Source organism: Pteronotus mesoamericanus, unplaced genomic scaffold (genome assembly GCF_021234165.1).
Source record: "Pteronotus mesoamericanus isolate MK-2021 breed Mesoamerican mustached bat unplaced genomic scaffold, CSHL_Meso_final contig_221, whole genome shotgun sequence".
Lineage (NCBI taxonomy): Eukaryota > Metazoa > Chordata > Mammalia > Chiroptera > Mormoopidae > Pteronotus > Pteronotus mesoamericanus.
Window position 1 is genome coordinate 11324623 of NW_026555092.1, and position 14249 is coordinate 11338871.

Here is a 14249-nt window from a genome sequence, read left to right on the forward strand (position 1 = left end):
AAGAGAGCCCAAGACAATGGGATGGCAGCGGGTGGGGGCTAGTCCTGGATATTTGCCTAGAAAGGCTGCTGGTATCCATGGCTCGCATTTATGTACCAGTTGGGGCATGGTGTGTGGTCAGTCAGACTGAAAGTGCCAGGGACATAAGGGACAGAAAGGACAGTGCAGGTGTATCACTAAGGATGCCTTCAGCAGACAAGCAAGGGAGCCTGGCCAGAAAGATGTGCCAGATTTCTTCTCTCCCCACCTGTCACCCACTCTGGATTTCTGGTGTGATCACTTGTCCCAAGTAATTCAGTCCTTTAGACATTTACCCAACAGCATCTCACCATCCCACCCTACCAGGGCCTCCCTGAGCACCTACACAAGAGCAAGGAGGACCTCACTGTCTGCCTGTCCCCACCCTTCCTGACTTCACTCCAAATACTTCCCAAATTGGTCCCCTTCTCTCTGATTCTTCTGCTTTCAGCCTAGTCCAGACAACTGATCAATATTGTAAACTGAACGGACTTAGGAAGCTCCCACCCCTTAAACATATAGAAATGCTGGATAAAACAAAGTGAAAAAGATGGATGGGCTATAATGCCAAGCTTGAAATAATCAAGAGAAATCTTCAGGTAACCAGAAACAAAAAACAAATTCAATACACGAGTGATAAGAAGGAATCTAAGCCAAATGAACCAGGGGAATATCAGGCTAGACATACGCTGGAGGCTAGATGGTAACAGTCAGAGTGTACAAGAGAAGAGACCCCAGACCTGTGCTTCCTGGGGAGCTGGAAGGAGACCCCATCCATAAAGCCAGCAGCCAAGAAGGGTCATTTCATTTACAACCTTGGACTAGAAAACTCACGTCATGATTCAGGAAAGTGGCCAGGAAGTAAGATGCTGAGAAAACAAAACATTAAGGCTGCTTTGTGTGTGGGTGTGGGGTTCAAATGAGTACTACCAGTGAAATACAGAAATCTCAAGCTAAGATATTAACTCTGAAACTGGTCCCAAGCTCAAGAAGTACTTCGGCATAAAGGAAATTGAACCCATGAGGAAGGTGTGGGCAGCAAAAAACAATAGTGAACACATAAATTGTTAAAACTGTTTGTAAAACTGAACTATGAAACCATAAAAGATACAACAATGACTGCTTCAGAAGAGTTTTTTAAAGAGGTATAATCAAAATACTATTAGATAAATATAACATGGAAGGTGGGAAGAGGGAGTTAAGAAGGAAATTAAAGTGTTACGAGGTACTTGTTTTGTGCCTAAAAAGGATAGAAATAATGGCTAATTTTCAACTTTATCAGAAAAATATAAAACTAAGCCCTGGCCTGGTAGCTCAGTTTGAACATTGTCCCAATACACCAAGGTTGTGGGTTCGATCCCCAGTCAGGGCACATACACAAATCAACCAATGATTGCATAAATAAGTGGAACAATAAATCAATGTTTCCTTCTCTCTCAATTTAATAAATACATTTTTAACAAGAAAATATAAAACTAAATATATTTGTTAAAAATTTGAGAAAACTTACTACTAAAATGTAAACTTACAAACCAGTGAAGGAAAAAAAGTGATATTGCTCAGTTCAATAGAAGGCAGAAAAGTAGGGGAGGGGCACAGCAAAGAAAAGCAGATCAAATGGAAAATGTTTAAAGAGATGATAGAAATAAACCCAAATAAATCAGTAATCAAAATACATGTTAGTGGATGAAATATGTCTACTAAACTCTAGCTCCATACAAGCAACACATCTAAACAGGAAGATATAGGAAGGTTGAAAATAAAACATGGAAAAAGATAAATTGGAAAATTAATCAAAAGAAAGCAGCGTAACAATAAAATCAAACAAAACAGATTTCCAGGCAAAAACCATTAGTAAAGATTAAAAGCAGCCTTGTTTAAGGATAAAAAAGCCAACCTACCAAGAAGACAACATCAATCATAAGCCTGAATACTTCTAAATAGCACCTAAACTAAACTAAATATAACTAAATCGCACTAAAAATAACAGTAATAATAATAAAATCAGTAAAAATGACACATCCTCAAACATGCTGAGACACTTTAACACACCTTTCTCAAAAATGGTAAATCAAACATCCAAAAAATCAAAGATAAACATTTGAAAAATATAATTGGTATGTTCAATCATATATGTGTACATAGGAGGAAGGAAGCCTCGACAAACTCTAAGGAATGAATATCATTCAGAAGGTATACTATGACCACAAGGTAGCAAATTTAGATTCAATAATGAAAAAGTAGACCTCTCCCTAAAAATACATTTGAAAACAAAAAAAAAAAGTTTTAATAATTCCTGAGCTAAAAAGGAAATTATAATGAGAGTTACAAACCATTTCAAACTAAACAATAAAAACAGTGCCTCTCAAAACTTATGAAATGCAGCTATAGCAATTTAGTTAGAAGGGAGTTTATAGCCTTAAAAGCACACATTAGAAAATAATAAATCATGTTCAAAAAGCTGGAAAAAAGGGCAAATATGGTAGAAAAAAAGAATATAGTAACAGAAATAGTAAATCAAAGAAAATATTAATGATAAATAATTATTAAATAAATTATAAATTAAATAATTGAGATGCTCACCAAAACTAAAAGCTAGTTTTTTAAAGACCAATAAAATCTAATTTAAAAATATATTTAAATGATAAAATATTCAAACCTCAGGCAAGATTGATCAAGAACAGGAGGAAGGAATGAAAAGGGACATAACCTATAGATATGATAAAAGTTTATAAAATTATAATACTATACCAATATCTGAGCCAAAATTTTTGAAAATTGTCAATTTTGTAAACTGGTCTATTTTTTAAAAGAATACATATCAGTAAAATTAACTCAGGAAGAAAAATAAAACCAGAATAGATCAATATCTACTAAAAAAACTGAAGCTGTAGTTCAGGAAGTTTCTCCTATTCCCAAAAGGCATCAGGCTGAGATAGTTTTATAGGCAACCTTTACCAAAACTTTAAGGAATAGCTAATTCCTACTTTACACAAATTGTTCCAGACAACGAAACACAGAGAATGCAATCAAATTTATCTTAGGAGTCTAGCATAACCTTAACATCTGAACTAAATAACAACAATAAAAACAAAATAGTAGGCTAATATCACCTATGAACATAGATATAAAAGTCTTAACATAACAGCTATTCAAAAAACCAGCATATATAAAAATCATATAGCAAGTTGGTGACCAAAACCGCTGGAGTTCAATATATCCATTCTTCTCTTTGTCTATTCCATAGCCTCCCTTACAGCTAGATACCACTATGTGATGAGGTTTCGGCCAATGTGATGTCGGTGAAAATCTATTTCTTAAAAGGAAGGACTGCATCTCTCCTCTCTTTTTCCCTCCCACTGCTCAAAATGCAGACAGGATGGCTATAGCTTAACCTTCAGCTCCCTGAATGTGAAATGATACACAAAAGGTGGTAAAGCAGCAAGACAGAAGGAGCCTCAGGACCTGACACCTCACTTCTATATCCAGGCTTTTTTTTTTTTTTTTAAATGAGAGGGGAAAATAGTAAGACACTATTGAGGCCCTATTATTCACAATCAAACTTAATCCCAATTGATAACAGTATCAAGCATGGTTTATCCCAGGAATGAAAGAATGGGTCAACATGGAAAATCCATTAATATTGTATAATTCACCACATTACAAATGAAAGGAGAAAATCTATGATCATCTAAGTAGGTTCTAAAAAAAAAGTTCAATAAAATTCCACTCTGATTTTCTATTAAAAAATTAAAATAAAAACTCTTAGCCAACTAGGAATAGAAGGGAATTTCCTCAACCTGATAAACGATATTCATCAAAATCTGTAGCATGCATCATCATACTTATAAGAGTGAGAATTGAGAAGATATCCACTAACATCAGGATTGGGACAAGTGTGGTACACTCAACAACAAACTAGAAGTCCTATTCAATGCACTCTTGCAAAAAAAAAAAAAGAAAAGAAAAGAAAACTGGTTTAAAGAAAATATCCTCATTTGCAGGAAAAAAAAATTGACTATATAGAAAACCCATTATGATTTCCAGATAAACTATGAGCCCTAATAAGAGAGAGCAGCAAAGTTGCTGAATATAAAACCAATATATAAAACCTAAGTGTCCCCATACACCAGCAGTGCCGAATTATAAAATACAATAGAAAAAAACAAAAACAAAAAATCCCCAACACAAGAGCTTCCCAAATGCAAAAGACCATCATCTTTCTTCCCTATATCCACTATTACGTCCCTCAAATTCACTCTCCACTCAGCAGCTAGTGATCTTTTGTAAACATAAATTAGATCATGTCACACTGCTCTAACCTTTTAATGGGTACTCATTAATTATAATTCAATTCTACTTCATCATGCCCATGCTCCGCATGACCTGGCCCCTGCCACTCTCTCATCCCATTCCACACCAGCTACATGACCCTTCTTTCAGCTCCCCATGTAGGTCAAACTTTTTCCTGCCCCAACCCCTTCACATATGCTATTTCCTCTTCCTGGAAACACTGTATTCCCACCTCTGCACCGCAATTATCACCTGAGTGTTTCCAGTCAATATTCAAGTCTCAGCTTAAATGTCACCTACTTAACCTAAATAAGGTCCCTTCTCTCTTAGCTCCTGCTTTTTTCTTTCATATTCCCACCCTAATGTGTAATAATACCTTATTACATATTATACTGTAGTGAGTAATTGTATTTTTATTCATGGATGATTTATTCATTGCTTTGATTCACCTCTAGACCATAACTTCTATGAGGGCAAGAGTCATGTCTTTGATGTTTCCCTGAGCATTTAACAGGAGCTGTCATATGAAAGATGCTTAATAACTATCTTCTGAATGAATGACTCAACGAATGGATGACAGAGTTTGTTGATTTAGCCGAAGTCTCAGTAGAATGCCTACTGCACTCTTCCCCGGATCCAGGCTTGTTAGGAGGAATGGGGGGACCCCAGAGGCATATCTGGATGAGGGACCAAGAAGCCTCATGCGGAAGTAAGTGGGAGCACATGGACTTGGTTTATGATCTATGGGGCAGCATTAGAGTGGGGCATGGAGTGCGGGTTCTGACACAGAACTGCATCCACCGTAACTCCTAACCTATCTCTCAAGAAACACGAGTCATGGACTTGGGAAATTGGGTTGACCATAAAGTGCTACTTTGCTGCGATCTTTGTGTAATATTAAGAGTTTGCAGGACAGTAGCTTTCAGGGGTGGTAGGGGCAACAAGAGCAAAATTTTGCCACACTTCATGAGGGCATTACGGGCTCAGGAGAACGTGGCATTGCAGAGAGCTAGAGTAAGAGTGGAGAAAAATGGTGAATCCCACAGGAAACCCAAGAAGATTTGTTCAGGGATGGACACACACACACACACACACACACACACACACACACACATACACACACACACACACACACACACTACAGCCCAGGGGTTCCCAAAAAGAATTGAGGGAAATTTAGGGGAGGCCCCCACAAATGGCATCTGGGAACAGAGCTGCGAGAGGCTGCTTCTGGGATTCTAGTTTTACTCCTCCAGTGGGTGTGGCCTGGGCAACACAGATCACCATGTAACCCTTACAACCAGCCCTGGGCAGGTTCCCAGACACCACACTTAGGGCCACTGGCCTGGCAGCACTGCAGCCCAGAAGGCAGGTGGGCCACTCTGGCACTGCCCCATGGTCGTCAGAGAGAGCATCTTTCCACGGGAACTCAACGACAGAGGGACTTCTCCCGGTATGCCCCCCAGAGCTCACAATGCTGATTTTTCCATTGGAAATTAAGGAAGCAATGTTTCTGAGGCCATCTACTGCCAGAATGCTGGCTGCTGGTAATTCTACCATCTTGGGCACACCACAGACTCAGGCATGTAATACCCCCAACTGATTCAATGCCGCATGAGCCAAGTGAGGAGGTGTGTTATATCTGCCAGGGGCCCCTGAGAGGCAATCTTCATTTCTGTTTGTTTCTCTTGGAGCCCACATACTTTGTACACCACAGTAAGTAACAAGCCATTGGCAAAATCCTGTAATTTCCTCTAAAGGACAATTGTTGGAGGGCCTGCTCAACACCTATCTGTAGCCTCTCCCTTCCCTTAATCACTGTGTATCTCCCATCCACTTCAGAGCACCTGGGACAGGCACGGGTACAAGAAGAATTCACTTCAGATTTGATGCCTGCCCATCTCTGTGGATAACCCCCGGGGCTGCTCAGACTCCTCCCAATGAAGAGGGTTTAGTCTCATCCAGGAGGAGTGGGTGCCCAAGGAGACCAGGCCACTGAAGCCGATATGCTGCCCTCTCTCCTCACCTCCCCCAAGGAACCTTGACATGGCCCCACTCAGACCTACCTCTTGTCCTCTTCCACCTGCACGCCTATGGAGTGGAACTCTCTTCGACTCCTGTTCTCTGTGTCTGAGTCTGAGATAGTCTCCACCTGGTGGCAAGGTTGGGGAGTCAGTGGAGGGGGCCAGCCCAGGGATGCCAGCCCTTCCCAGGGACAGAGGCCAGCACTGTTTGAGCCCCAAGCCAGCTGGCAGGTCCTGTAACGACAAGCTGCCTGAACAAGATGAGAGACCCAGGAAGTCAGTGGCATCCAGGTGGCAGCCCCTGGGCACTACTCTCCACTCGCCAGTAGGGATGACAGTGCCTGGGAGAGGCACGAGGGAGTGGGCTAGGGCTGGTTTGAAGCAGCCTTGTTGAAGACCAAGCACAGGGGTGCCTGCAGCTCAGAGTAAGCCACGGAAAAGGTCTATGTGTCCAGAAGCTCCCAATCACCCACTCAACCCCAACAGGCCGGGGCCCGAGCTTTCGCCCACCCCCCTCCTTCCGTACCTGCACCCCAATGGACGGCCGCCACTTGCGCTGCCGCGCCAGGCTCCGCAGCTCCTCCCTGCCAGGAATGGTCTTGATGATGAGTGTGGGGGGCTTGGGGCTGGCCCGAGGGGGCACCGGCGCCAACTCCAGAGTGCGCGCACCCATGGCGGGGCCGTCCAGCCCGTCGGCGGAGCTGCAGCGCCGGGCGGGGCCCTCGGCCGCGGTGAAGCTCTCGTGGGCGGAGTCGGTGCTGCTCTGGGCGGTGATGGAGATGCGGGGCGGGGCCTGGCTTCCCGGCGGGATGGGGGGCGGGGCCTTTCTGAAGTTGAAGGCTGCGACCGGGAACGCGGAGACGCCGCGGGTGACGAACGCGCCCGGCCAGCGCCTCTGGCCGACCCCCACCCCCCGGCACGCGGTCCCCAGGTCTCCACGGGCTGCCACGCACAGAGCCAAGGGCTGTTCTCCCCATCACCCCTCCCAGAAAGGGCAAGCGATCTGCCCAAGGTCACACAGCACTGCTGTGACAGGGGCCCGAACCGGAACCCAAGGCCCTCTCCAACCCAGGGCCCAGGGCCTGCTGGGGGCAGAGCCGGCGTACTCACAGGAGCCGGGCCTCCCTGAGACAGAGGCGGGGGCAGCAAGGAGGGGCAGGCAGTCGTCGTCTTGAGAGCAGCCGGCCTGGATGGCCCGGAGGTAGCTGTGGCTCCGCATGCGGAAACAGCCGGGCAGGTCCAGGGCGTCCACGGCTTGGGATTCAAGCTCCCCAAACACAGACCCGCACACAGCCTCCAGTTGCTGGTTCAGCTCCTCGCTGAGCTGGGGGACAGAGGCCAAGGGGATAGTCATGGGGGTGCTGGGATGGGTGGAGGGGGCCTCTGAGGCCCTCTCCCACAGGAGTGTGTCTAGATCTGCAGCGGCTGTGTCTCTGTGCCGACTCCTCTGCCTTTGGACTAAAAGAAACTCTCCCCCTCTGCAAAGAAACATGGAGGCACCTTTGCCCTGTGCTGCTCCCCAAAATGCCTCAAAGCCAGAGTTAGGGGTTTAGTCTTTCCTCTAAATACTGCTGTACCCTAGCCTCCAGACCACCGCATCTTCCTTTCCACCTAGTCCCAGGCCCTCACGTTTCTCTCACCTGACCATGAAGGATGGACCAGGGACCTGACAGCCACCCGCCTGCCCAGTATGGTGGCGGGGAGCTGCAGGGAAGACCACCTTTTATTATTCATGATGCACTACGTTGCTGACTGAAAGCAACTTGCAGAGATACATACCATGCTGCAGGACAGACATAAACAGGTAAGTGATAGAGCAAAAATTATTAACCTTCAAGTGTTTCGGGCCTCCCCCCACCTTCTGCCCACTAACTAGGGCTCTGGTTTACTCCACTGGCTCCTTCCCTGCCCTCCACCTCTAAGGAAAGTTCAGCCATTGTTGGACGAGCTTCTCATTTGTGTTTCTGATATTTTGTGGTGCAGAAACCACACTGTTAAAAAAAAAATAAAGCAACTAAGAAAAAAAAACACAAAAATTGTATTCACAGAACCGTGTCACACAACACTGCACTAAGACTAAATATACCACTTTCATTTGTGTTATATGAGAAAACTGGGCACAAAGGAAAAAATAAAGGCAGGCAAAGAAGGCGGTCCAGTGGTAAGCTCTACACCCAGAGCACAGGATGGGTGCACATCTGACCCTGAGCTTCAGAGCAGCCAAAGCATCAAGGAGCACAGCCTACAGGGTGCCTGCATGGGCTGTGACGTGGGACCCATGTAAACTCAAGTGCTAGCTCTGCTACTTCCTCACAGCACAGTCTGAGAAAGTGACTTAAAGTTTTGGGGCCTCAGTTTAATCATCTGTCAAATGGGAATAATAATGGTACCATCTCCGGGGTCAAAAAGAAACCCCACAAACCTGTGAGACAGTTGGTGCAGATACTGGCACATAGTAAGTGCTCAGTCAGTGGCATTTGAGGGCCTCAGAGCCTGTCTGGTAAACACAGGCCAGCGCTCCTGCCACTGAGCCCAGGAGAAGTTCCCCCACGAGTGACTATATAACAGCCAAGGAATGAAGTCATGGACAAAGGCCTCAGTAGCACCCACATGGTGAATGTGACAGCAAGTATCCCAGGGCTGCATCTTGTGACATCTCCCAGGAAAGGCCCATGCTATCATATTTATGTGCAGAAAACGGAGGCCCAAAGGAGTGGCTTGATTCATGTGTGAAATGCAGTTCAGTGTCTCCATAACTGAGCCTCCAAAGCATAATGTGGTACCATGAGATTCTACATCAAATTGAGAGGAATCTCCATCCCATTCCACTGGTGGGCAAACAAAGGCCCAGAGAGGATAGATAAATTATCTAGGGATGCCTATCTTGTTAGTGGTAAAACCAGTTAAATGCCAAATGTCCTGGCTCTCATGCCAGGCTGGCTGACCATCAGAATCTCTCAGGGAGATTGTTAAACCAACATTAACTAAAGCCCCACCTCAAGGATCTGAACTCAGGGCTCTTTAACTATATGCCTCTCCTTTCTTCGGCTCCTTTGAAGCTACGAGCCAAATTTGCTGGAGATTCAAACTCAGTGGTTCCAATGTGGTGTCAGTAATTTAAAAAAGGACTGCCTAGATTTCTTTTGGCAGCTTTTTCTAAGGGAACTTTATTACAGGTGTATAGAAGTCATAGGCCATGGAAAAATCAATCCAAGATCCTGTGGGAGTTAAGTTCACCCGCATTTGACTGGCATAAGCCACATTCCTGTGGCAGCTGTGGCTTCGCCAGGACTCCTGTGAGTCTCCCTCTCAGCTTCCTATCTGTGGACCTCTGGGGTATCAAGGACCAGCAGTGGCAGGGTAGTTCCTGAAGCTAAGGTGCTGATCTAACTCCTGCTACTTCTAGGCCAAGCTCAGGATACCCCCCTCCAGAACCAGTCCGGCCCAGAGGGTCCCCTATGGAACACAGGAGGGCTGACCTAACCCCAGCAGAGAGCATTCTCACGTCAGGGCACCAGGGACGGAAGGACTCTCACTCTGCAGCTTATCTCTGTACCTCGAGCCCTTTTCTGTGTGCAAAGCACTAGGCATGCTATCTGGCATATAGCAGATGTTCAATGAACATCAACTACTATTAATAGTAGCAAGAGGTTCCTAAATCACAGTGAAAATGCCTCTCAGAGACCTCTTTTTCTCAGGGGTTATGAAGCTCTTGAAATCCTAACCATATGCTATCCTCACAACTAACTCTACAAGAGGCAGAGAAGGGGGTGGGGTGAGAAGCTCCCTGGGGTCACATACCTCCCCTCTCTACAGGCCAAGAGAAGCTTCTGGAGTTTCAACAAGAGACTAGGACCCAAGGGAAATACAGAATCATATAGACTCGCAGAGGAACATTGCATCTGAGTTGGTCTTTGCTGGCTTGTGATTATGACATGGTAACATTATCCTGGGAATTCTTCTATTATTCCTGGACTGCCTTCCACCCCGCTCCCCCAGCTCCCACCCTCAGGACAGTCAAAGTCAAAAGAATCCTCTCAGGAAATAAAAGCCTTTTTCCAAACCAGACTCAGAACCAATACGTATTTCCAAGGGTGTGAGGTATTTAAAAGAAAATACTTCGTTTGGGACTAATTGAAAATTGTCCATGATAGAATTGGTGGGTCCAGTTGGGGGCTAGGCAACATGCCATATACTTTATATATTTCATTTAGTTTAGATAACCTTAAAAAACCCTCCCATTTCAAAACACTCTAAAACACTGGATGAAATATAACAATCGTTGATTTATATGCATAGCCGAGCTCACAAGAAAGCAAGATAAGTCCCCAGAGGACAAAAGCAAAGAGGAGACTGAGAAATCAGAATATTAACTATGTGAGCCAATGCTTCCAACAGCCCAGTGGAGGTGGAAGGTGAGGGGAGGGGTTGCTGGTCTCAGCAACCAAAGGGCTTGGGTTTTAACACCCACTTGGGGGCAGCTGTGAGGCTTTGGGCCTACATAAAGCACAGAATTGGAATGAAGCGCAGAACTAGCATAAAAGTAAGAAAGTGGAAACCTTTGATGAAGACGTAGACTAGGAAAAAATATTGTTAGACACACTGATGATAAGGAAGCTAGCCTATAGTCTAGGCACTGCGGGGAAGAAAAAGGAAACAAATCTTCTAGGAATTTGTAACCGCAAGCTAATATTCACACAGACATAGGATTCTGTGTCTGCATGGTCTTGTATAGGCCAGATCCACCTAAATTAAAAATTAACATAAAATGGTCCCAGCCAAGAATAGTCTAATAGAAGTGATTCCAAAATATTTCCTGGGAACCTACTCCTAAACCAGGCTGCCCAGGATTCTCATTGATAAAACTCCATTGAAAGTTAGCTAATATTAAACTGAGAGATAGACAATCTCTAACATGGCCCCTAATGACTTCCAGCTCCTGGCATTCACACCTTTGTGCAGTCCACTCCCATTGAGTGTGGACTAATTGGTCCACTTCTAATTAATAGAATACGGCGGATACAATGGACTGTCACTTCTGATATTTGATTACAGAAAGGGTGTGGCTTTCATGTTAGATATCTTCTTTCACCCTCTCTCAGAGCCTTTGCTCCGGGGGAAGTAGGCTGTTAAGTTGTGAGTAGCCCTATGGTAAGTCCCACACGTCAAGAAACTGATACCCCTGGCCAACAGCCAGCAAGGACCTGAGGCCTGTGGACAACCCTGTGAGTTAGCAGGGAAGCAGACCTTCCTCCAGTCAAGCCTTGAGATGACCGCAGCCCTGGCTAACACCTTGGCTGAAGTCTTGTGAGACACTGATCCAGGTGCCACCCAGCTAGGCTGTGCTCAGATTTCTGACCCACAGAAACTGTGAGACAATAAAGATTTGTTATTCTAAGATAAAATGTTTGGGGTAATTTATTATGTAGTAATATATAACTAATACAAACTATGACATAAACAAGAACTAAACTGTTACTGAGTTAAGCCATTGAGAATTTAAGGTTCACCTGTCATAGCAGCTTGTGTTATCTTAGCTAAAACAGATTAGCTTTCCAACTATGTTTAAAATTTCTAAATCAAAAGATAGAACTGAAAATGTAAGAAGAGAATAAAAGTTTTGAAAAAGACTATAAAGATTTCAAAAACAAAATCAGATTAAGAACTGAAAAGAAAGTCAGTGAAATTAAAAACACAGTGAGATAACAGTAGATGAGACACAACTGAAGAAAAAATTAGTGAACCAGAAGATACATCTGAGAAACTAACCAGAAAAGAGCACAAAGACAAAGAGATGGAACACATGGAGAGGTTAAAATACATGGAGGAAAGAAAAAGAAGGTCCTACATACAAGTAATAGGAGTTTCAGAGAAGAGACTAGATAGAATGTGGAAGAGGCACCATTTGAAGAGATAATGATGGCAGTTGAAAAATTTCTATACTTCCAACTTAAGCATAACAAAGAAAGGATGACACCAAATCCTATCCCACCAAGACAACTATAAAGCTGGACAACACTGTCAAAAGTAGCTATTTAATCACGCTGAAAATCAATCAAAAAATTTATTAGTGAAAATTACTGAACTTTGGGTAAGAACAGCAGGAGTCTGTGGTATGTTTGCCTGGGGCTGCTCTCAATACCTAAGCTCCCAATAGCTTAACAGGGTGGGGCAGGTGGTGAAAACCAGCTGCTACACTGCCTATGGTAAAAGGGCCTCACTTAATTTGGAGCTTCATCAGTTAGAGTGTCAAAAAGAGAAAGAGCCAGCAGCACTGAGAGGCTGAGGTTTTGACACTGTTTGGGGCAAGCTATGGACTGGCAGACTAACCAGAGATTTAATGGGGGAGTTCCAGGGGAGTAAGACAGCCATTAGCAGTTTTATAAGCTCTTCACATATCCTGGGTTAACTAGAGGCTGGGTGCATGCACAACAGAAGCCAGAGAGGTCCTGTGCCAATGAAGCCTGTGCGCATGTATGGAGGAAACACAAGAGAGCCTGGTGAAAAGTAAAAGTTAGGGCAGGTCTGAAAACAGCCTGAAGGTTGTACTCCTGAGCCCACACATCAAGCCAAAAGCTGAGAAAAAATGTCTTATTGGCTTGTGGATTTTGAATATAACCTCTCACCAATCTATGGCTGAACAGTAAGCTATGCAGACATGGGAGCAATCCCTAAAAAACAGGCCTAAAAATAAAAACAAGAGTTTGCATTTGGAAAGAAAGATGGATTTTACAGATTTAGTCCTGAGAGTAACAAATAAATAAAACAATAACAACCTTCAAGAAGTAAAGTAAGAATCCAGAGCTGCTATCATATATTAGCTAAAAATGTTCAGTATTCAACAAAAAGTTGTGATACATTCAAATAAATAAGAAAATGCAAATGTTCCCAAATGTTTGATTTATCAAAGACTACAAAGCAGTTATTATAAATATGTTCAAAAAAGTAAAGGAAATCATGTTTGAAGATTTAAAGAAAAGTATTGCAACAATGACATAATAGAAAATCATAACAAAAAGATAGAAGTCATTTTTTAAAAAAGACCCAAATGAAAATTCAGAAGCTGAAAAGTACAGTAACTGGAAAAAACATTCACTAGAAAAGCTCGGAATAAGCAATGATCAGTAAACTTGAAGCTAGATCAATATGAATTACCCAGTATGAAGAATGAAAGGAAAAAAGACTAGAAGTGGAAGAAAAAAGACTGGAAGACTAGAGCCTGAGAGACCTATGGGACAATATCAAGTATACCAGTATACATGTAATAGGAATTTCAGAAAAGAGAGAGAAAGGGGAAGGAAAAATATTTCAAGAAATAATGGCCAAACACTTTCCAAATTTGATGAAAAACATTAATCTACAGATGAAAGAGGCTCAATGAACCCCAAATTAGTTAACCATAAAGAGATCTATATCCAGACACATTACAGTCAAAATGTTGAAAGTCAAAGGCATTAGTAGCAGCAAGAGGGAAAACAATCCATCACATACAGGAAACAACAATATGATTAACAACTGGTTTGTTTGTTTTTTAATCAGAATCAATGACCTCTAAAGACACTAGAATGGTACAAAGTGCTGAAAGAAAAAGCTCTCAACCAGAAATCCTATAACCAACAGACTCTCTTTCAAAGATGAAGTAAAAATGGCCCTGGCTGTGTGGGTCAGTGGGTTGAATACTCGCCTGTGAACTGAGAAGTCATGGGTTTGATACTTGGTCAGGGTACATGCCTGGGTTGTGGGCCAGGTCCTCCAGTTGGGGGTGTACAAGAGGCAACCACACATTGATGTTTCTCTCCCTCTCTCTCCCTTCCTTCCCCTCTCTCTAAAAAAACAAAAAACATCTTCAATTTTTTTTAACAATTAAAAAAGGAAGTAAAAATATATTTTCAAATAAATGTAGACTGAAGAATT

General features: G+C 43.3%; 1 protein-coding gene across 1 annotated transcript in view; it reads right to left on the minus strand.

The window, feature by feature from the left end:
* Positions 1 to 14249, minus strand: part of DLGAP3 (DLG associated protein 3) — a 55809-nt gene that overhangs the window by 10295 nt on the left and 31265 nt on the right. The window contains exons 6-8 of the mRNA XM_054571944.1: positions 7446 to 7659; positions 6862 to 7175; positions 6378 to 6463 (exon numbers count right to left, since the gene is read on the minus strand). Of these exons, the coding sequence (XP_054427919.1) occupies positions 6378 to 6463; positions 6862 to 7175; positions 7446 to 7659 (614 nt within the window). The remainder of the gene's footprint in view (positions 1 to 6377; positions 6464 to 6861; positions 7176 to 7445; positions 7660 to 14249) is intronic.